Raw genomic sequence first — 22,277 nt, forward strand, 5'->3', positions numbered from 1 at the left:
TCAGTGCCATAGACTTCATATCAGTGCCAATGTGCAAACTCATTTATTTTTTCTGTGATTTCAAAACAAATCTAGCTATAACCTAATCGAAAAGTTTATGTAAAATAACACAGCCTTTATGTCTAATAACTGCGGTTACACATTTCCAAAACTTGCAAGTAGGTTCTGTGTAATGATCCTACTTCATTATTGGTTCTGTTTGTGACCACATCGCATCAGTAACTGCCCTTTCTTCGGTTGTTTCAAAATATTTTAGTGCAAGCAATTCACTTAGTTTCAAAGGTGAAAGAAAGTTATTGTAATACACACTAAATTGTAGAACAAGAAATATGCTAAGATGGCTGGCTGTTTATGATTTATTTTGTAATATTGCTCATTGGGACCCATTTGGGACCTCAAAGTTCATGAGTGCCGGACACAAACCATAGACTGATTCAAACTGACGCAGTCAAATATGACGTTGACGTGACGGTGGAACGTGAGCGTGACGTTTCTTTCGTTGAAAGTTGAATGCAAAGTCAAAGTCAAAGCTCTTTATTCTGCAGTCTGCCTTGATTGATTTTTATTCAAAAAATGCGATTATAATGAATTGTAACATTGATTGTGAGGCCTAGCATTGTAAATAAGTGAAAAGTACAAAGTTAACCCTATGTTTAACTATGTCTCACAATATTTTAGAACTTTACAGCGGCATAGGAGGCATGCACTGTGCATGGAATGGTATTAACTGTTAATTTACCACGTCGCATGGTGTAGTAACCTTTTTAAATGAAGAAGAAGAAACATTTTACTTATAAACTCTATTCACTTTCAGAATCTGGTCTACAAGGTAAAATTGTTGCTGCAGTCGACATAAACACTGTTGCCAATGAAGTGTACAGACACAACTTTCCTGATACAAAATTACTCACGAAAAACATACAAAAACTGTCTCCTCAAGACATAAAAAGATGGAAAATCGATACAATACTCATGTCACCGCCTTGCCAGCCGTTTACAAGAAATGGGAAGTACTTAGATGACAATGATCCCAGAACCAACTCATTTTTATACATTATTGGAATCTTAGACCAGCTAGACAATATAGATTATATTCTTATGGAAAATGTTAAAGGTTTTGAGAGTTCTACTGTTAGGAATTTGTTTATAGACAAGTTGAAAGAATGCAACTTTATTTACCAAGAGTTTCTATTGTGTCCGTCATCTTTTGGTGTGCCTAACTCTAGACTAAGATATTATTGCACAGCAAGGAGGAAAACTTTGACATGGCCTTTCAAAAGGAAAGATGAAATTGTAAGTAATGATGTGGGTACAATTTAATAAATTGAAAATAATTATATTCTAAAAGTAATCTCTCATTTCAGGTAACACAGCTGCCTAAGGATTATGGATTGCCATTTTCCCTACAAACAATAATAGAAGATGATGTTCATGAAAAGTATTTGTTACCAGACAAAAAGTTAAAACATGGTAATGTGCTGGACATCTGTCATAGAACTTCTAAAAGATCTTGTTGCTTCACTAAAGCTTACACACACTACAGTGAAGGTACAGGGTCGGTTTACACTGACAAAAGTCCAGAAATGGTTCAAAAATGTTATGAAAAAGCTAATCTAAGTGAAGTTGGCAGCGATGACTATGTTGAATCAATGAAGGAATTGAAGCTGAGATATTTTACCCCTAAAGAGGTCCTAATGTTAATGTCCTTCCCACAGAGTTACAGTTTCCCCACAAATACATCATTGAAACAATGTTATCGGTTGCTAGGCAACAGTGTTAATGTTAAAGTTATAAGTGAACTGTTAAAAATACTGTTTGAAGAATAAATATTTATTTAACATTTTTATATGGTTTTTAATATGCAAACTGTTATGACAATACTGTGATTAATGTAATAAAAATCTGCATAATCTCACTGTCTCAATTTGGCAAACTATGGATCAGTCACCATTTTTACAATCATAGCCCTTTTTTTGAACAATCATGACATTACAAAAGCTATAAAGTTATTTTATAATAATATTATATTCATAGACTGGTATCATACTCGTTATTACTTTAGGATCACAAATCAGGCTAGCTCATACTTAAAAGTGATTGTTAGCTAACTTGAACTTCATCTTTCTATTATACTAGTGTCTGAATCACTATATAACAATCATTCAAAATACATAACTAATCATTCAGTTCCTAGAAATCTAAATAGCACCGTTGCTTAGAACTTGTCTAGCTCGTTGTTTCGCTTGGTAGTTGAGTACTCGTAATCGTAACATGACTGCTGTTGAAGATGCCGCACCAATGGCAAATGACCAGATTGTGAACTTCCAGTAGGCCCTTTCCTCTAAATAGGCAACTCTGTCACAACTGAAAATGTAAAAAAAAATATATCAGTAGATGGCCAAAGAGTTCCAATTAGAACATTTACGATTTTAATTTACGCATAGTATTCTTGTAACATACCTCCTAGTCACAGTTTCACCATTCTCGCATTTCAAAATCTCTTTGAAACTTGTGTGTATGCATACTCCTATACTCTTACTTCGGATTTCGAAATCTGAAATAAACAATAGTCAAATTCAGATATGGAGTTAGAACTTTAAAATTATTTGTAATAAGTGTTCTAATATCAAATTGTATGGTTGTATTAACTACCTGAACAAGGATGACATTCACTAATGATGGAATACGGTTGGTGTATCCAACACGTTGAGTTATTTTCAGTAGGGAAAGTCTTGTTCTTCATTTTATAACTGCCAGACATTGAGTCTGCTAAATGAGACTCTAATATTAGCACTACTATCGTCAAGCTGAAAATATAAAGTTATCAATAGATTAATAGAATATAAAAGTCAAAACTACAAGTATTTGATGATGTAAAATAAAGAAAAACAACACAACTTACACTCCTAAACAGACGGTCCCGAATAACATACATTTCTTTGAACAAGTTTCAATCATTTTGATGTGAAAGTACTATATACATATATATCAACAAAATAGCATTTCTCTTAAGAACCTATAAGGTGGTTGAATCCTGTTAATGTAGAAATTAGATTAAGAGTCTGGGCCAGGGGCCTGCCTGATGATCACAATCACAACACAATAACTGCTGATGTGATGACAGTGTTGCCAGATGATGATCTAGCATTCTCCCCAAATCTCACCCAAAATCCCCCCAAAATGTTAGTGTTTTGAGAGAAAACCCCCCTAGTAATTAGAAAAATATTTATTTAAATACAATAATTTATAATAATTTTGCAATCGCTTCCATTACTGGATCAGCATCCTCACTTGCGTCGTCGGCTGCAGTTCCATACATTTTCTGCGAGTTAAATCTCTTGAGCATCTTTGAAGTTACTTTAAAATTAACACATCCTCAATCAATCGCAACTTGCGAGAAAGTTCTTTCCACAACAGCGTTAGAAAAAGGCAACGACAAATTCCTAATGTCAATTTGCTTATATGTCCGTAAGTTTTATCACCAACTGCATTTTTGTGTGTGGTTCTATGGTGGAATCAAATGAAGTAGTAAGTAATTTGGTCGCGTTCAGTCATAAAACTTTTCCGAAAAATCCTCCAACTCCCTCCAAGCCAATTTTTAATCCCCCCGCTGATCCCCCCAAAGGATTGTTCCCCCCAAAAAATCCCCCGTGGGCAGAAAATACCCCCAAATTTGGGGGGAATCCCCCCAATCTGGCATCACTGTGTGATGATGTCAATGATGACATTGTCATGTCAAAAGAAATACCCTGACTAGAGGTATGCTAAAGTGAAATTGATTCACATTAATACTACTGATACTAAACCTTAAAATATGACATCAGTAACTCAATTCTCGGCTCCAAACAGGGTCCAAATAATTCATAACGTGAGGTCCATGTTAGGTGGTTATTTAAAAGAAATTTTAAATAGTTATTTTAAAAAACATGACATGTTTTTTTTTTTTTAAATAAAATCGACTAAACAATCAGAACAAAGTAAGAAGACAGCTCTAGTTCCAAAATGGTTGAGGCGGCCACAAAACGCCATGTTAAATGTTAACGTAAACGGAAAAGAAAGAAAGCAGACAATTTTTTTTTGTAAATAAGTGCGATGCTATTTACTTCAGTTTTGTAGTCCTGTTCATGATAAGAAAAGTTGAGTGAGTCGTTCTTTTGTAGTTTCTATTAATAAGCATTTTTCAAACATGGCTCAGCCATCTATAAACTCTCGATCTTTTCGTCTTTTTGTGACCCACGTAGACGGTGATGGTCATTTTCTTAAGATAAGTGGGCAAGTCGACCATCAAGCTTCGTTAATGATAGAGACTTTGTTCGATGCTGCCCGAGATAATCTAGAAAAAGGCATAGGCGCCGTTCCACCGGCGGCTATTCATGAAGGTGTCATTTGTGCCGCCAAATACAAAGATGGAACTTACTATCGAGCTAAAGTTATAAATACGAATAATTTGACCACTGGATTGGTTGGTGTGCACTTTATTGACTTCGGAAATAAAGATATAATTTCACTGAGTGCTATACGTTTCTTCGATAACTACGACCCGATGTTCTTGGAACTACGTGGTCAAGCCACTGAATATTACTTATCTGGAGTAATGAATCCGTCCGGAAGGTGGGAGGAGCCACATTTACTAAAACTTCAGAGTTTACTTTGCTACGCAGAATATTCCGCGACTGTGGATGCGCAAACGCGCACACTGCCTATTATTTCGATTCAGTTTAAAGGTACCGATTTGTCTTCGCATCTTGTATCAATCCGTTTTGGCATAGCTTTACCACTGGCGAAGCAAGAAGTGTTACTACTGCAGCTGTCAGGTGAAAATCAGCAATTAGCTAACTTTCCGCCTAGTTATGCTAATGAATCGCCAACATACCCTGAGCATGTACCATTTTTGATTAATCAAAACTTTCCATCAAATCCTGCATCAACAATGAGGATTCAGCAAAATGCATCTCTACCTTTCAATGGAAGCATACAGATGGCTCCATCAATGATTGGTCAACGTCTCTTAGTCAACAAGGCCTCTAGGAATCCAGTGAATTTAAGAGCTCCAGTGCGCCAACCCCAGCATGCTCCGGCTACTCCTCCCATTAATGTTTCAACTCCACCTCCAAACATAGTAGCAGCTGCCAAACCAAGCTCTCCTAAAAAGTCTACAACTTATAAAAGTAGATTGCTGGAAGCTAACTCTCAACATAAAGTGTTTGTGTCATATTCTGAGGAAGGACCAGAACTATTTGCGGTTCAGCTGGTAAGTGATGCTAAGAAACTCCAAGATATGATGGATGAAATTAATAAGAGACCACACAGTAGTCTGACTGAACCACCAATGATTGGCACTGTGTGTCTGGGTCGGATGTCTGGTGACCGCATCATATGCAGAGCTATTGTTATGAATCTGTCTGGATCCCAGTGCAAACTATTCTTTGTTGATTTTGGTGACACAGAAATGGTATCATACTATGATATTTTTGATATACCAGAAGAGTTTGTGAAGCCAAATGTTTTTGCCATGAGATTCTGTTTATCTGGAGTGAAGAAGTTAGAGAAGGGGCCACACTTGAATGAAACCTTCAAACAATTGGTAAATGGGAAGGTGTTGACGCTGAAAGTGGTGGCTCCAGAGGGGCCACCATTGATACAATATGGAGAGTTGTATTTAGACAATAAGAATGTACTTGAGTTGTTGATGGCCAACATGAAAGACAAGTTGCAGTTCAAGTGGATAGAAATGCTTCCGTTGGGTTCGAGACAATCAGTCCTTGTGTCATATGTGGATAGTTGCATCAAGTTCTTTGTGCAGCTGTCAGATAAGATAGATGAATTGAATGCTGTCATGGAGGCTGTGCGGGCACACTGCGAGAACAGCTCATCTCCTGGTGAGTTGCCAGTGGGGGCTGCTTGCTGTGCGAGGTTCCCTGATGACAACAATTGGTATAGAGCAAGGGTGAGAGACACCAGAGGGAACAAAGTGGTTGTAGTCTATGTGGACTATGGCAATGAGCAGGAGGTGGAGGTGTCAGACCTTAGGACCATTACTCCTGACCTGATAAAGTTACCAGCTCAAGCCATGAAGTGTGCTCTTAAGGTGAGTTCACTATCCTGTTATTTTCTTAATTATTTTGAATTGTTATGATAATTAACTTTCATAAATTTTTATGCACTTTAAAAAATAGTCTGTTTAAATTATCATTCATTACATTTATAATTAAATATTTGAAATGCCTATTGTAACATGACTGTGTTTCCTCAGGGTTATGAGAACAAGGTGGTTGAGACAAAGACTTCCAACCAGTTGGAGATGTTAGCCCTGGAAAAAACCCTGACTGCTCATGTAGTAGGCATACTGTCTTCCACTATGGTTGTGTCACTCACTGACGAATCCGTCAGTCCTCCGCTGGATGTGGCTAGGAAGATGACACAACTGTCACAGCCCAGGAGTTCCCATGAGGTGAGCATTTTAACCTGTTTTCATTTACTTCTTTGAAATAAGTATCAGATTTCACTAATGAGAATCTAATTAGAAATGAGAGGTAGATTCATATTCTAACTAACTTACTGTTCAAGTATCTCTGCTATTCAGCACTAGTAAATAAAATAAGAATTGCTTTCGTTTTCATTTCCTTTACACAATATTTTTAACATTATTTTCATCAGTTTATTTTATACGACAAAAAACAATTGCAGTTAATAATCTAGCTGCATGTTGACTTATTTGACATAGTTACCCACTTTTATTCTTGCACAATATGCTGTTTATCTGTCCCAAATCCTTACCTTGCTGTTTATTCACACTAAATTATCAATTAAAAGTATTAAGTTACCTACAGACATACTTACAGTGAAACTGCCTATGCAATCATGAGTCATAATAACACATCCTCATTTACATAGGTAATTTGTGGCTGACTCACTGTCTAGCTTTGACCTAGTGGGTGCATTCATATTTTAATATTCGAATTTTATTGGTTATTGAATATCAATTATGTGTGTTTTCTAAAAATATTTTATTATTCACAAATAATTTGCTATGATTTATTTACAAAGTCAATAAACTAAATTAGATATTTTGATACACATCACACACATATTACTTACTTAAAGAAATCTCAATGTAGTGAAGTGTAAAATAAACATAAACAATATTTCGACTAAAACAGGTTCCTTTAAAAATTACAATGGAGTTTATACATCTTTAAAAATATACAATAATCTGTAGCCTTTTTGACGTCAAAATTACCTATAAGCAATAGCTTCAAAGAAGATATTTCTATCCAGGTAAAAGCCACAACGCCAGTTCGCAAAGACGCGCCAGAAACCTTCAGTTCACCAGAGAGTGTGTCTGATGATGGCCACAAGAAGAGCTTCCGTCGCGAGAAGAGTTTCAAAGAAGACAGGAGACCACCCAGGGAAGGAAATGAAGAGTTTCAACCTAGAGGCGGCAGTTTTCGTGGCAGGTGAGTTGGTATACCTAGGACTATCACTTTTAGGCGTATTTTCAGGGTTACTACAAAATAACTGCATATACAAGACATATCCTATCAGCTAGATTCGCGTTTCTATGAACTTTTGGTGCATTTTGAAATAATATTTTAGTGTTAAATCGTTTATTTATCGAAGAACTGTAAGCCATTTTTCCAAAGGTTGTGGGAAGCAGTCTCTGTAGGACGCAGGAAGAAGAAAATTATTTACCGTCTTGTCGAACTTAACTGCTAGAATCTATAAAATTATAGTTCGGCCATTCAGAGAATGCGTTCCTGACACGTCGCGATTGAACTGACGACGTAATAACATTCATTGATTATTGATATAATAATGTTGTTTTAATGCTCCTCAATTGTTAAAACGGTAAACAACCAGCAAAAATATTTTTATCGTAACTGCAACGCCATTGCAAAGTTACGTCGTCAGTTCAATCGCGACGTGTCAGGAACGCATTCTCTGAATGGCCGAACTATAGTATTTTCATTTGTACGTAAAATTCATTATGGGGGTGTTGCCATCAAAATCACAATCTGTGTCCGATGGCTTATCTATAACACAGGCTACTCGAAGGATATATAGAGTTCCTACATTATTATTGCCAAGCAAAAATCTGGTTGACTAGCGAACAGCATTACATTATCTGATATTAATATTATGCAACTAGGTAGGAAATAAGTTTCAACTACAAGTTCAGTGTAGTATAAACTAATCGCGTACACTTGATTGCTTTATCGACCATCTTTACGAATGATCGGATAGGATACTAATATTTATTACGCATGCTGTTCATTGGTATTCAAACTTAGCAAAAGAAATCATCTACTTGATATATTGTCGTCATATAATATTAGCTGGTAACAAAACGCAACTTTTACGGTGAGTTGCACTATAGCGTTAAATGAACTATTTGAAGTGAGGAAGTTGTCAAATCGCTGATTTGACAAAAGGGTTACGATTTGGTTAAAGTTAAATAGTACAACTGGGTCTTATTACTGGGAATGCAGCCCATAGTTCGGACTCAGAAGTCTACACAATAACAATTTTATGATACTTAGTCATATTTAAGAGAACGCAATTAAAGCATCATATCGGTTCCAGACCAGACCACTTGATGCGATATGAAAGTGATTTCTTAAAAGCAATAATATTATATTCTCTGTAAATACTCGCCTCTTGTGTTATCGGGAACCCATGCAAGAAAGTGCTTACGATTATGTATTTCAGTATAAACGAAGGTTCGTATGAGCCAAATGGGCTATTATTATCGAAAACCCGTTGTGTGTGCGGGGACAGTCCCTTGAGACCCTAATGGAACCACAAAGAACTTTTAAAATAAACAGAAAAATAATATTTCATAGACAAAACTGTGAAAAATTAAAATATTACATAAACCACTATCCTGTTATTTTTTAACTTCAAAAAGCGAGAACCTTTGCCTTGAGAAATGAGAAAGTACATAGGACTTTCGTCCCTGTTTCCCTATTTCAAAATGTTACGGAATAGTTGAATTTGACGATAGATATTGAGGTAAAGTGCCCAGGTGATTAAATATGAACCCATTTATTTGATTTGTAGAATATTTATACTTCAACACCCTTCTTTACTCTTATCGTCGATTGCAGCTGTACTATATAATTTGTTTACATAAAATACGAAAACTTCTTTCGTACAACCTATTTTTAACATCGTAAAAATAAGTGTACTAGATCTTCGAAGAAAACAATGCGCTCTATAAATAAACGTTTTAACACTGGTGCTCGAAAATAGTAGGTACCCGTATAATTAAAGTAAGGCGGTCATTAATACATACATAAGTAAGGTAGGTAAGGTAAGGCTTCGGGAACATCTATCAATGTTGGTATTTTGACAGCATAATAATACAGAGTAAGCAATGGTATGACTTAGAATATAATTTCCGCCTGTTCCGATACGAATGTGAAACGCCTGTTTCCAATATTCTATCTGTGGTTTTGCTTACTAGAGACAGGTTACTTAATAGTAAGTACGTACAAGAGAAGATAATTTGATATCAATGTTAGTTGCAAGGGGCCTAATATCAAAATCTTATCTCTAGTGAGCAAATCAACATCATCCTCCTAGGCTTTTTCCCAACTATGTTGGGGTCGGCTTTCAGTCTAACCGGATGTAGTTGAGCACCACCAGTGCTTTACAAGGAGTGACTGTCCTATCTCACCCCATCAACCCAGTTACCCGGGCAACCCAATATCCCCTGGTTAGACTGGTGTCAGACTTACTGGCTTCTGACTACCTGTAACGACTGCCAAAGATGTTCAATGACAACCGGGACCTACAGTTTAACGTGCCATCTGAAACACAGTCATTGGTAAGATATACTTAGAAAGATCGAATCCGCGTCCTCATACTCGAGAGGTTGGTTCTTTGCCCACTAGGCCACCACGACGAGTGAGCAAATCATCAGAATATATGGAATATTGGGAGCGACCATTAAACAGCCATCGTTAAATCTAACAAAAAGGAAAAGTTAATGATTGCGTTTTCACGTACGGTTTTTCGGTCCACTGATTAAGAGTAATCTTAACCAAATGCTCGTGTGTTTGTTTTTTATTTGTTTGTACTATGCTATCGTGATTGTAGATAAAGAATGATAAATCGATTTTTATACTGCTACGGTATCGATATTCATGTAGATGCCTACAATGATTCATTTTGATACACAAGCACGTCATATTGTATTCGTAACTCCTATTTATGTGCATTATTTATATTGTATTTTATTTAAACACTCACAACGTTTATAAGAAAAGAAATTAGTCACAAGTATTTTGGGAAAGTAGTTCCGTGCCACTTTCAGGCAAAGCAAAAAGCTATAAAAAATATTTGTTCAATGCAAACGTTAAGTATGAAATTTCTAATTTGAAACGTATTTTAATTGCACATTTTTTGGCGCAGTTCTTTTCATTTTTCCTGCCATTTGATAAATGGTCAAAACGACAGGTGAAACTGCGTAATAATTCATTGTTGGCAAGAATTTACATTTATCGATTGCGATTTAAATGACTATTAAATCGGGGTTTGTATTATTTCACAAGTAGGTGTATTTCAGTTGTTTCGTCACACAATAATTTCAGTTCTTTGAAATCCTAAAGTTTACTTTCTCTTTGCTCCGTGTTATGCAGTCAATTGTACAAATCTAAGGAGATAATTCACTCGTGGAAAAGTCATTTCTGGTTTGAGTTGATAATCAGAATTTTAAGTACTGTGTCGGCAATATTTTCAGTCTGATTCAATATTTGTGTATGTTTGCAAGCATCTCAGTAATATAATATCATAATCAGATTTTCTGGTATATATCTACAAACCCAAAATCTGCAGTTTTATCGTTTTGGAGACATCCAGAAATTAAACTTTCCAATTTCCGAATATGCATACCCACATACGTAGATTTTATGCAATGCTCGTTTGTTTGTTGGTTGTTGCAGTTTTTGCTTATCGTCTAATAGGACAGTTGAGAAAGTGACTATAATACTGAGCGTGTCTAAACTCACTATACTTCGGCCGTTCAGAGAATGCGTTCCTGACACCTATCAGTTAGTCACGACTAGTGATGGGCACAACATAACACTGAGTTCGTTACCGTTCCTTCAAAATGAACCGCCGCATTATTTTAAGATTATTTTCGTTTTAAATTGGCGGAATCATTTGTTTTATATTTTAGTTATTTAAGTGGAAACCAAAAAAAGGTAATATTCATATAATAAAATTGTTTTATTTATTCTTTGTTACAAGTACATTGAATTGAATGTGCGAACAGAATATTAATCAGACTCCGATTTGCTTGAGGAGGTGGTGTCTTCATCATCATCTTCGCCTACATGTATAATTATATTATTATCAATAACAGAATCAATCCTGATATCTCGGTCTAACAAAAGCCGGGTAATCAAATAAAAACAGATCGAAAACACTTGAAAAACGTGGTCTATGCGCACGAAACGACAACGGACGACTGTTTTAGCGTCACAAAATGGCGGCCCATAACGCCATTTGGGGTTACCATTTTTAATCTAAGTATAAAAATGCGGTTTGGTCATAGTTTTATTTTTATATTTCATAAACGTTATAATTAAGTCTTATAGTCCATTATTTTCCAATTCTTAAAAAGAAAATCAAAACGTATTATTTTATATTATAACTGTATAAGAACAGATTACGATACTTGCCTGTTATTTTTAGCACAGCACTACAAAATATAAACCGCTGACATAACCTTGTAATAGCGCAGTATAGATTTAGAAAAATATTGTTTACCAAGTTATTTGACACTCAGTTTGGCACAAAATTATAACATTCATTGATTATTGATATAATAATGTTGTTTTAATGCTCCTCAATTGTTAAAACGGTAAACAACCAGCAAAAATATTTTTATCGTAACTGCAACGCCATTGCAAAGTTACGTCGTCAGTTCAATCGCGACGTGTCAGGAACGCATTCTCTGAATGGCCGAACTATACTACGTAATTTACTCTGACGTCAGGTTTCACCTCATTTTGGTTCGAACTTCAGAAAATTTTACGATACTTAACAGTTTTGAATTCGCTAAAGAATGCCATGCAAAAAACAATGTGGTTGGATTGTAAGTTGTTCCTATTGAAAATAGTCGTCTAAAATCGTGACAGGACAGCCGGGTACTGAATTAGCAACCTATCATTATGCCGATCTTAAAAGTTTTTAAACCCATTATAAAAATATTTCATCTTTATCTAACACAGTTCAAGTACTGCTCGACTAATCTCTTAACAAACCTTGAGCATGTAATCCCGAGAAGATCTCAGAGCTCTAAAATCGAGAATCGAGATAAGAGACCATCGAGTAACCATCGAGTCTATGCAATCTCACAATACGTAATAGTTTAGTTTTTATTTTCCAACAAAAAAGTAATAACAGAGCATGAGTCAGGTCTCATGGACGGTTTGACCTTCACGTCAGTTCGTTAAACCCATGAGTTTAGTCAACGCGAGTCTAGCTGCGGATATGTATAGGTAATCTGTTATTTAGTGATTAAATATGATTTATTGGTTCTCTAGTGTCTTACAATGTGTGTGAAGTTTTAAATAACGTGTGGTTGTGTTTTGTTTGTGCAGAGATAACCGGGAAGGTTTCGATAGGTCGGGCCCAGGGCGGCACAGCGAGAAGTTTGGCGGCCGGCCGGAGAGAGGTGAACGGTAAGTTGCATGCACGCTATATACTACCTTAAACTAGATCATTATATAGTTTAGCTGCTTCTTAGTTATTGGCCTATGCTAATTCTGAGTTTATTAGAAAACTTTACAATGGGCGGAAAATAATCGATGAAACATTAACCGCGCATGCGTGATCCATAAAAAAATATTAATTACAATAATTAATTTTAGTATGCATTGTCTTGAAGTACTAAGATCTAGAATGGTTTGACGTTGACTATGTTTGTTCAGGATTTAAACTGGCATCAACTGGACTCGGGTTTACTGAACTAAAAGCGTCTGTGTACTATAGCATTATTCTAACGGAGTTTTTGATCTCACTGTACTTTTAAAGTAATTTTCATGAACATTTTTATGCAGGAAGTTGGGTACTTTTAACAGACTACAGTTTACTTTGACACCAATCAAATAGAAATATGCCTGGCAATTGATGGCCAGTGTCGCTTATAAGGTTCGATTTCCAGGTTGGGCAAAACAACTTTGTTTTCTAAACTCGATTCCTTAGAAGCAGGGTGAATTGTTAAAAATAACTGATTCACAGAATTTAACAAAAGCAACTAAAAGTAAACTTGGTATATTTCAATCTACCCTCTTCGTAAAAAACTGCGTGATGGTCAAGTTAGGTACTTGTAATCAGACACAAGTCTTGCAATGGCCGCCTCGCAAATTCCAACTCTGCATTATATCAAGTTACATACTCGTACAATACAGAAATCAACATACATTAGTATGTAATTATGTGTGTATCAAGAGAAATTGTCAGTACAAAAAAATGATCAGTCGTGCTAACCGAGACTGTACGCTCATTGTAAAAGCATATTTAGTTGAAGATCTTGTATCATTGCGTTGTATAAAACGAACAATACCATTAATTTAAGTGAAAAAAAATGCCTCGCAGATTTCGGTAGGTGACTTTGTTATTTGTGTTTGAAAGCTTACTTTAATATTAATAACATTGTCGTCTTCAACAGCCCTCCCTTCAATGACCGACGCGGTGGTCCGCCCAAGCCCCGAGAGAACGCCGCGCCACCACCATCTGTGGGCGACGACGAATGGGAGGAATCTCCTCCACAACCCACCTTCCAACCCCCACACAGACAAAACAGGGATAGAGATAACAACCCCAGGGACAGAGATTTCACACCCAGAGACAGAGACAATAACCCAAGGTATGTACTCACTACAAAAACAGCAACTTCCCTTTCATTTGCCAATTATTTTCAATAAAAATTCAGTACCGATGTTTCCAACATCAATTTACCAATTTCCAATTCACACGTAATTTACAAACAAACGAACAAAAAAATACATGAAACGCATAAGTTAAAATTGAACGCGCAACTTTCTCCATCGCAATGCGCTAACGAATTAGGCTGTTTGATAAAACAGTTGCAATGATTCGACAGAAGAAAGCATAGGTCGGACCAGCACGATAAACCTGGACAAAAGGGATGGAAGAAAGACTCGAGTGGAGTCGGGAAAAGGTTGAGGCAAGCCGCCGAGGCTGCCTCCATGGATGCCCAAAACTCCAAGGGTGCCTCGATACAGGATAGACTGAAACGGTACTGTGGCAACAAGGCAACTAACGAGTTCCGCTTACTCGACCATCAACATTAATGCTTTATTCAGTCATTGTGTGTTGTGTTCATTATGGTTCGAAATGCCTGCTGTTTTGTGTTCTCACATCAACATTGACCGATGCAGTTAGTGTGCAGTACGCCGGTTGCAGTTAGATTGCGCGATGCAAGCAATTATAAGTAAAGCATTAATAGTTGAATGAGCGTCGTCCTCGTTGTCTCGCCCTATTTGCTTGTCACGCTTGGTTTGCCGCACATTCGAGCGTTTTCAATACGTTGCATATCTGTCGGCTCTTGTTATAACATTCCATTGCACTGTGATGTCTTGCAGTGTTGTAAGTTTTCCTTTCAGCTCATAACACTGTCTTCCGTCATCTCATAAAAATAATTGTACTGTGTATAATAGTTTCACGGCTAACTTCAGACTTGGTAACACGATAGATGCTTGGTGTGGTCAGCACAGTATGTTGTAATAAAGATAATGAAAACAAATTGAGCGTTTTTATTGTTCTGTAATCATAAGTAATAAACTAATTTATGCTTTTGTTTTATAATATTAATAAGCAATAACATCTATGAAACCAGTCATTCCAATTGCTATAATGTAACGCCTGGTTGCAGGGAAAACAAATACAACCAACACGATGACCGGGAAAGATCAGACGACTGGGGTAATAAGCCTCAACGGGAGAACCGTTTCGACCGGCCCGACCGACGCGACAACCGCGACAATCGCGAGAACCGCGGCGACAGACGCGACAACTGGGGCGACAAGAAAGAGAACTGGAATCAGAAGCGAGACTTCAAGAATGATCGACCACGCAGCAACTTCTCGCCTAGAGATCGTGCTGACAGATCATTTGGGTCTGATGACAAGAAGTCTGATAAGAGCTTCAAGTCTCAAGACGGTGGAAGGGAGCGATCAGGCCGCGCTCCTCCATACAAGAGCCGCAGTATGTTCACACAGGTTCAATACAAAGAACTGCCAGAACCCGTGCCTTTAGATACCCCCTTCATTGAAGCCCCCACCATCGAGCCAAATGCCCAACACGAAGTGTCTGTAACCTGGATCATATCGCCCGACTGCTTCTACACTCAAATGATGTCTCTACAACCTAAGTTCCTCGAAATGATGCACAAAATACCAGAACTTTACAAGGGAGTGAAATCTTATACCGGAGAAGTTCCCGTAGGAGGCTCAGTTTTAGCACGTTATCCCGTAGATGGAGTGTTATATAGAGCTACGATAGTCTCCGTTCAACCATTTTCGAAGTTCATTGTACGGTACGTGGATTTCGGTAACAAACAGCTGGTTGATGCTAAAGACATCTGGCAGATGGATAGACAAATGATGGAGTTACCCAAAATGGCTGTATGCTGTTCTCTGTCGGGTGTAGTTCCAATGGAAGGTGAATGGAAGCCGAACAACCCTGATATAGACTTGTGTTTCAACGCGCCGCGATACCAGTGCGTCTTCCAAGAGTTTGTTGATGAACATTATAAAGTGTCGCTGTGGAACAATGGCGTGAGTGTAGCTGATATGCTGGTGGAGAAACAACTCGCTAAACTATCAGAACATCAGTCGTCTGTGACTCTTAAAGGTAAGTTATACCATACATAAGTTACGATAAGATGTTTTTCAGCCAAGTTGTAATGGAGTTGTAACTCCATTAATTTTATCGACTGAGCTGAAAATATCTACAGTATCCAAATTAGGCATAGATTGATTATAGCATACTACCTTCCGCTTACTGTTTCGCCCGTGTAGGAACTGTTTCACTCATACAGACAAAAAGTTTCCCGTAGTTTTTCTCAGTAAATAGATTGTTTACCACTGAAAAGATTGTTCAGGCTCTTGAACTTTACAATAGTAGTAGTTTCCATGTATACTTATAATCTGTAATCCAATCTTTATTATTTATTAATTCCAGACGAAGCGATAGACCTTACAATCATCATAGGCCAGCAGATTCTCTGCCGCGTCACTCATGTGGAATCGTTCGAGAAGTTCTACGTACAACTCGATATGGACAAGGCGACGCTCGTTGAAGAAGCTATCGCTAACTTTGACACTACTAAAGTAAGTATTATTAGTGGTTACTCTTGCTTCTATATTGGGTATCTTTTATATCGCAGGGATATTATGTAAGATATTATGTCATTGAGCAACATGAGCATATCTCTACTTATACATGGACTATTCTTGCATTGAGGTATTTATGTCAACAGTTAATATATTAAAATTAAGTAACTACCGTTTATATGAAGATCTTATGCTAGTACAAAATGGAAATAAAAAACATACATTGACCATATCCTGCCATAAGGCTTGCAAAACTTTTATTACATATAGGAAAACAGAAAAAAGTTAAAAAACGTCCAAATTGCCTATTTCAATTTTATTTGGGCTCTGCACAGCATGTTTTCTACTTCTATACTCTTCTATGTAACTTCTTATTTCAAGTAAATTATCCAAACAGTGAAAAATAATATTTTCTTCCACAGCTGACGCCATTAACCGCCGACAGTCTCGCCGATGGCATCCACTGCACGTTGAAACACGACGGCAAGATATACCGCGCCATATTGGAAGATGTGTCCGACCCGGCTAATGTTAAAGCTGTGTTGCCAGACTACGGGAAATCTGTTACTACGGCTTTGGAAAATGTAAGCTGATATACGATAAATAACTTTAAATGAACTTTATGTTCTATATGTAATATGATGGCATGGCATTTCCATGGTTTGAATATACATATGTTACCTAGATGCAAGATATTCTGTATATTCGCCGTTGGAACAATTATATTCGTTTAAAACACATTTAGGCACCCGAATCTTATTTAGGCTTGACTTTGTATACATATACCTTACTTGTATACATAATATATATTGTTTGTATACATATACTTACGCTTTGTTCTGGGAAGACAAAAATGGGCGAGAAATATACAAATGAACGAAAAGAAATGCTTTTATATCTTCGGATAGGATAGTATTAGTGTTTACTCACAAAATATATTATTTTTTCAGCTGATGATCTTACCAACGGAACTGAGTGTGTATTACTACCAATCTCTGGAGTGTTGCTTGAACAACTATACTGAGGAGTCGAACAAGCTGATGACGCTTGAAGAGCTGAAAGAAAAGCTCACCGGCAACAAAGTCATTATTTATATCAACAATGTGGAAGGCATCAGGTGTGTACTAAATATTCTGTTTTGTGAAATTGGGTATTTTTCGTTGGGTTATGTCTTTTTACACTGCACAGATCGAAACGGTTTCAAGCGATTTCGAAATAAAATATTCGATATAAAAAATAGCAAAGCTTGACAAAAATCTACTTTTTTCTGGAATGAAATTCAATGACGATATTCTGTTTCTAACACCTAGAAAACTTCTTGCTTCTTTTGCAAATTCTGGCCTGCTACTTTCCGAAATGACTACCGAATGCCAGACTTTCCAAATCAAAGCCCAACCAACTTTCCATTTACCTTATTTTACTACGTTAGTAGAACTATATCACCATTAATTTATTCCAGCCTGGTTACCACCCTTTACGACTGCATATCCGGCCATAAAATCGCCATATTCGAGCCAGACGAGGGTGCTTACGATGAAGTAATCCAGTTATGCATGAGATCGGTCTTCAACTATAACTTCGGAATGGCATACATATGTCATACTGAGAATTTGAACGAGTTCTATCTGCAGAAAGCTAGTGACGGCGACAGGATTGCTTTGCTACTTGATGAACTGTATAAGTTCTATGAAGAAGGTAAGAAGATACATTTATGTATTTCTATTCTTCATAAGCTATTTTACTGTAAAGTTTCTTGAAATTTCAAACTCACTCATTCATAAAAATGGTCGTGTATATAATATTGGTGTAAAGTCTAATGGTTATTTTAGCTAGGTTTCTTTCTAGACTTGGTTTATCCCATTAAAAGATCAGTTTTTATGCGTCAACAAAAACCCCCGTAATTTCTACATACAATCTTAACATAATATTCTGATCTAAAACCAAGATATTTTTCTTATTTCCCAGGAACTCCCGAAGCCCTATCCTCGTTCGAAGTAGACGGTATCTGCGCAGCTCATTCAGCCGACGGCAACTGGTACCGCGCCACAATTATCAGCGTCGAAGACAACCAAGTCAAAGTCCAATATCCTGATTACGGTAACACAGAGACCCTTCCCAAGGAGTCCCTTAAAACCCTTGACCCTAAATTCTATGAACCTTGTGCACTTGCCCTAGTAGCTAGCTTAGGTCTCGTAGCCCTTCAAGATAATGCTCTCGAAACGTTGAAGGAATGGACCAACGAAAAGGAGGTACAAGTTACTTTGGCTGTAGGCGTCGATGGATGGTTAGCTAGCCTACATTTAGACGGCGTTGACCTCTCCATTAAATTAGTCAATGAAAAATTGGCAACACCACAAATAAGTTCCGATGAAGAACAAAAAGTGGAGGAAGTGCAAACTCCTGCCGCTGAACCGATCTCACTTCCAGAAGGATGCACGCAAGTGTACATCAGTCACATTGACACTCCCGGACACTTCTGGCTGCAAATGTCAGACAAAGTTCAGAAAATCGAAGATATACAGGCGGAATTGCAGGCCGATGCGAACTCATACCCCGATATTACGAACAGGGAATTAGGCACGTTATGTGTTGCCAAATATTTAGCAGACGATCAATGGTACCGTGCCGAAATCTTAGACGCGGATTCCGATATTACCACCGTTCGCTTTATTGATTATGGCAACACAGACGTCCTGGACAATCAACCCGGATTGATTAAAGAAATGCCAGAAAAGTTGAAGGAAACTGAGCGTTATGCGGTTAAGACTAGCGTTAACGCAATCCCTACTGGCACCGGCCAATGGTCAGAACCTTCTTCTGAATATTTCACTCAACTTGTAGGCGATTTGGCAAACCCAGTGGACGCTCTGATTGTTCTCAAAGACGTTACAACTTACGTCGATATCTTTGTTAACGGTCAGAACTTGACAGACAAACTGGTGTCTGAAGGTTACGCAACACGATCAGAAGAGACTGATTGCGGCGATTTGCCGTCCTGCTTCGCTAGTCATGTGAACTCGCCTTCCGAGTTCTGGATTCAACTAGAAACAGCTACTTCAGAGTTACAAGCAATGGAAGCTGCAATGGTTGATGCTGAAAACTTCCCTGAACTGACAGATAAAGAGGAGGGTGTCATTTGTGCAGCCAAATACCCTGAAGATGGGGCATGGTACAGAGCTCAAGTAATCGTAGACGGTTCAGAAGGAACCGAAGTCCTTTTCATGGACTACGGTAACGCGTCTATCGCGAACGAATTACGAAGTCTTCCAGATGAACTTAAAGTTAAGCCAGCGCTTTCAAGAAAATGTGCCTTACAGAAACCCCGTGATATAAAGTGGTCCCGACAATCTGAAACAAGGTTTAATGAATTAGCTGCTGAAGGAGCTACTATATTTAATGTTCAATTCATCGCTTCTGGTGATATCTCGATCGTAGAATTGTTCCTTGAAGGAAAGTCTGTTACTGAAGAACTGGTAGGTTTGTGCGAAGAACTGCCCGCTGAAAGACCTACACCTGTCGGACAAGACATCTATTGCACTGGTAAAGTCTGTTACGTCAATAGCTTGGACGAATTCTACCTTCACCTCGATGACGCTACCTCGAACCTCGATAAAGTTACGGTGAAAATGAATGAGAGCCAAGAATTTGAGCCAGCTTCAGAATTAAAAGTGGGATCAATATGTGCAGCATTCTGGACTGAAGACGAACAATGGTACAGGGCTAAAATATTAGAGTTTTGTGACGTCGGATACCACGTACAGTTTATTGACTATGGAAATAAAGCTAAATGTGAAGAGTTCAGACTACTCCCTGAAGATCTCGCTGCAATAGAACCACTGGCAAAATGCTGCCGTTTAGTCACCACTTTCAATGATGCCGCTCTTCTCGAAGCTGGTAAAAACAAATTGGACGAACTTACATTAGAAGACACATCATTCCAAATACAAATTTTAGATAGCACCGTTCAACCGGTTCTCGTTAAATTGACATACGATGGCAAAGACTTTATTTCTACCATAACTTCTGAAGTTGTAGTTACTGAGACTAATACAGAATCAAAAGATAAAGTAGAAGAGCCGGTTAGCGCAGAGGCTGAGGCCAATGCTTTGGAAGACGGCAAAACTGAACAGTCTGAACACAATGCTTCACAATCTGATCTCAATGAAAGTGCAGAGAGCAGTCACACAGTTATTGAGAACAAGTCCTTCGAAGCTAAGCCCGAAAGCTTAGAAGATGAGATCGCGGGTGAAGCCCAAAATGAGACTTCGACTAGTACTGAGAAAGGTAGTTCTGCGGATACCACACGGGAATCAATTAAGACTTCCGAACAAGATGAATTCAGCGACGCTTTAAATACAAGTAACGAAGTTACAACAACAGCTGAAAATGAATCTACAGAAGCTAAATCAGAACCGGCTCAAAATGTTACCGAAACAGAAAAACCTGGTGAACCTGAGAAAGTTGCTGACACTAAAGAAGCGGAGCCGGTATCCGCGGAAAAAGACAAAACTACGGAAAAAGCTGAAGATGACGTAAAGGAAACTGAGAAACCAGCAAATGTGGAAACAGTAGAAGTTAAGGCAGAAAGTGAGAAGCCTGCAGACAAAACTACTGAAATTGAAGAGAAATCTATTGACAACGCGACAGAAACGGAAAAATCTGCAGAGAAACTGACAGAAACCAGTGAGGCTAAAGCAGAGCCCGCCAAGTAGAGTAATAAGGTTGTAAATACAACAAAGTATTCTAAATGAGGCAACACCAGTTAAACTATATTGTATTATATTAATCTCTTTAGATTTAAACCAGCATACGTGACTTATGACTGTTTTGAAATATGCATAATTATAATTTGCGCCGTGTTTTGGTCAGACCAAGTGTCAAATCAGTATTGGCGTTACTAAGCAGCTTATAATTATACATTTTTGTACCAAGTACATAATTATAAGACGTAATATTTTAGTGTTTGTTTGTACTACAGTTTTTTTTTTAATAAAATTGTTGAAAGGTTCGTTTCTCGAATAGCTGACGTTGAAAGTGACATGTTGAACGTTGCAGGAGAGTGTTTATGACTTTTTATGTTTGTTAAAGTTTTTAAAGGCAACTAAATGAACAAGTATGACCTGTTACACGTTATTTTATGTCTAAAATGTTTCTCGTTACAATTTATAAATACTCACTACGGTAAATTTTTAGGTGTTAATGTACGTTATCGGTATTTGTTATTTTGGTTAAGCACTGACTTGCAATAGTAGAATAACAGGCTGACTGAAAAGGTTATAATGTACATACATAACTACTTTATTGTAATTAACACATTCCCTTCATGTTAACATTAGTTTCACATGTCGTCATTACAGATACCGAGGGTATATCATTGATTGTCGTTATTTTTTTGTTTAGTAATCATCTTCAAGAAGGATGTTTCGTTTTTTTTTTAATAAAGCTATGTAGAAAGCGACATGGATTTTTTATTTTTCAAGTTGCTCTCGTTTTCTCTATGATACCTACTTCTCGTTATGTCTCATTTTGGATAAGCACCTGCTACACTCGTTAACAGAACAAAGGTTCTTTTACCCGCTTGGGTACCAAAGAGACCCAAAAGGAATAACCATAAATTTTCGTCAGTTTATAGTCAAAGCATCATACAGTTTCATCAAAATCGGCTCAGCCGTTTTAGCTTTACCTATTAGGGTGCGTCCACATCTGGCGAATGCGCCGCGAATGCGCAGCACGCGAGCCGATCGCGAGCTGTCCGCGAGCTGCGCGCGTGCATTTTTGTTCGTGCGCCGCTCCTGCGCCGCACGCGCGCAGCTCGCGCGCGACCTAAGCGCCGCACGCGAGCGGCGCGCAGGCGGCGCGCGACGTCTGCCATCTTCGATAGTACTGAGCCAATATACGGAACTGTAA

At 37.7% G+C, this 22,277-nt stretch overlaps 3 protein-coding genes across 4 annotated transcripts; 2 read left to right on the top strand and 1 right to left on the bottom strand.

Annotated features, from left to right (window-relative positions):
• Positions 1–493: 493 nt before the first annotated feature.
• Positions 494–1,844, top strand: LOC124634937 (tRNA (cytosine(38)-C(5))-methyltransferase). Its single transcript, XM_047170633.1, has 3 exons — positions 494–720; positions 815–1,293; positions 1,365–1,844. The coding sequence occupies exons 1-3, from the start codon at positions 660–662 to the stop codon at positions 1,824–1,826; spliced, it is 1,002 nt and encodes a 333-aa protein (XP_047026589.1). The 5' UTR covers positions 494–659; the 3' UTR covers positions 1,827–1,844.
• LOC124634939 (protein JTB) lies at positions 1,815–3,121 on the bottom strand. Its single transcript, XM_047170635.1, has 4 exons — positions 2,903–3,121; positions 2,653–2,807; positions 2,461–2,554; positions 1,815–2,364 (listed from the first exon to the last, which is right to left on the bottom strand). Exons 1-4 carry the CDS (start codon positions 2,956–2,958, stop codon positions 2,199–2,201), a joined length of 471 nt encoding a protein of 156 aa, XP_047026591.1. The 5' UTR covers positions 2,959–3,121; the 3' UTR covers positions 1,815–2,198.
• Positions 3,122–4,000: 879 nt separating this feature from the next.
• LOC124634933 (maternal protein tudor-like) lies at positions 4,001–21,828 on the top strand. Of its 2 annotated transcripts, XM_047170623.1 has the most exons (12): positions 4,001–6,088; positions 6,254–6,451; positions 7,279–7,457; positions 12,612–12,692; positions 13,682–13,879; positions 14,117–14,272; positions 14,909–15,888; positions 16,219–16,367; positions 16,793–16,954; positions 17,321–17,487; positions 17,830–18,065; positions 18,336–21,828. In XM_047170623.1, the coding sequence occupies exons 1-12, from the start codon at positions 4,187–4,189 to the stop codon at positions 21,080–21,082; spliced, it is 7,155 nt and encodes a 2,384-aa protein (XP_047026579.1). In that variant the 5' UTR covers positions 4,001–4,186; the 3' UTR covers positions 21,083–21,828. The 2 variants fall into 2 exon arrangements, with proteins under 2 accessions (XP_047026579.1, XP_047026580.1); XM_047170624.1 differs by lacking the exon at positions 14,117–14,272.
• The last annotated feature ends 449 nt before the right edge of the window (positions 21,829–22,277 follow it).

Source organism: Helicoverpa zea, chromosome 12 (genome assembly GCF_022581195.2).
Source record: "Helicoverpa zea isolate HzStark_Cry1AcR chromosome 12, ilHelZeax1.1, whole genome shotgun sequence".
Lineage (NCBI taxonomy): Eukaryota > Metazoa > Arthropoda > Insecta > Lepidoptera > Noctuidae > Helicoverpa > Helicoverpa zea.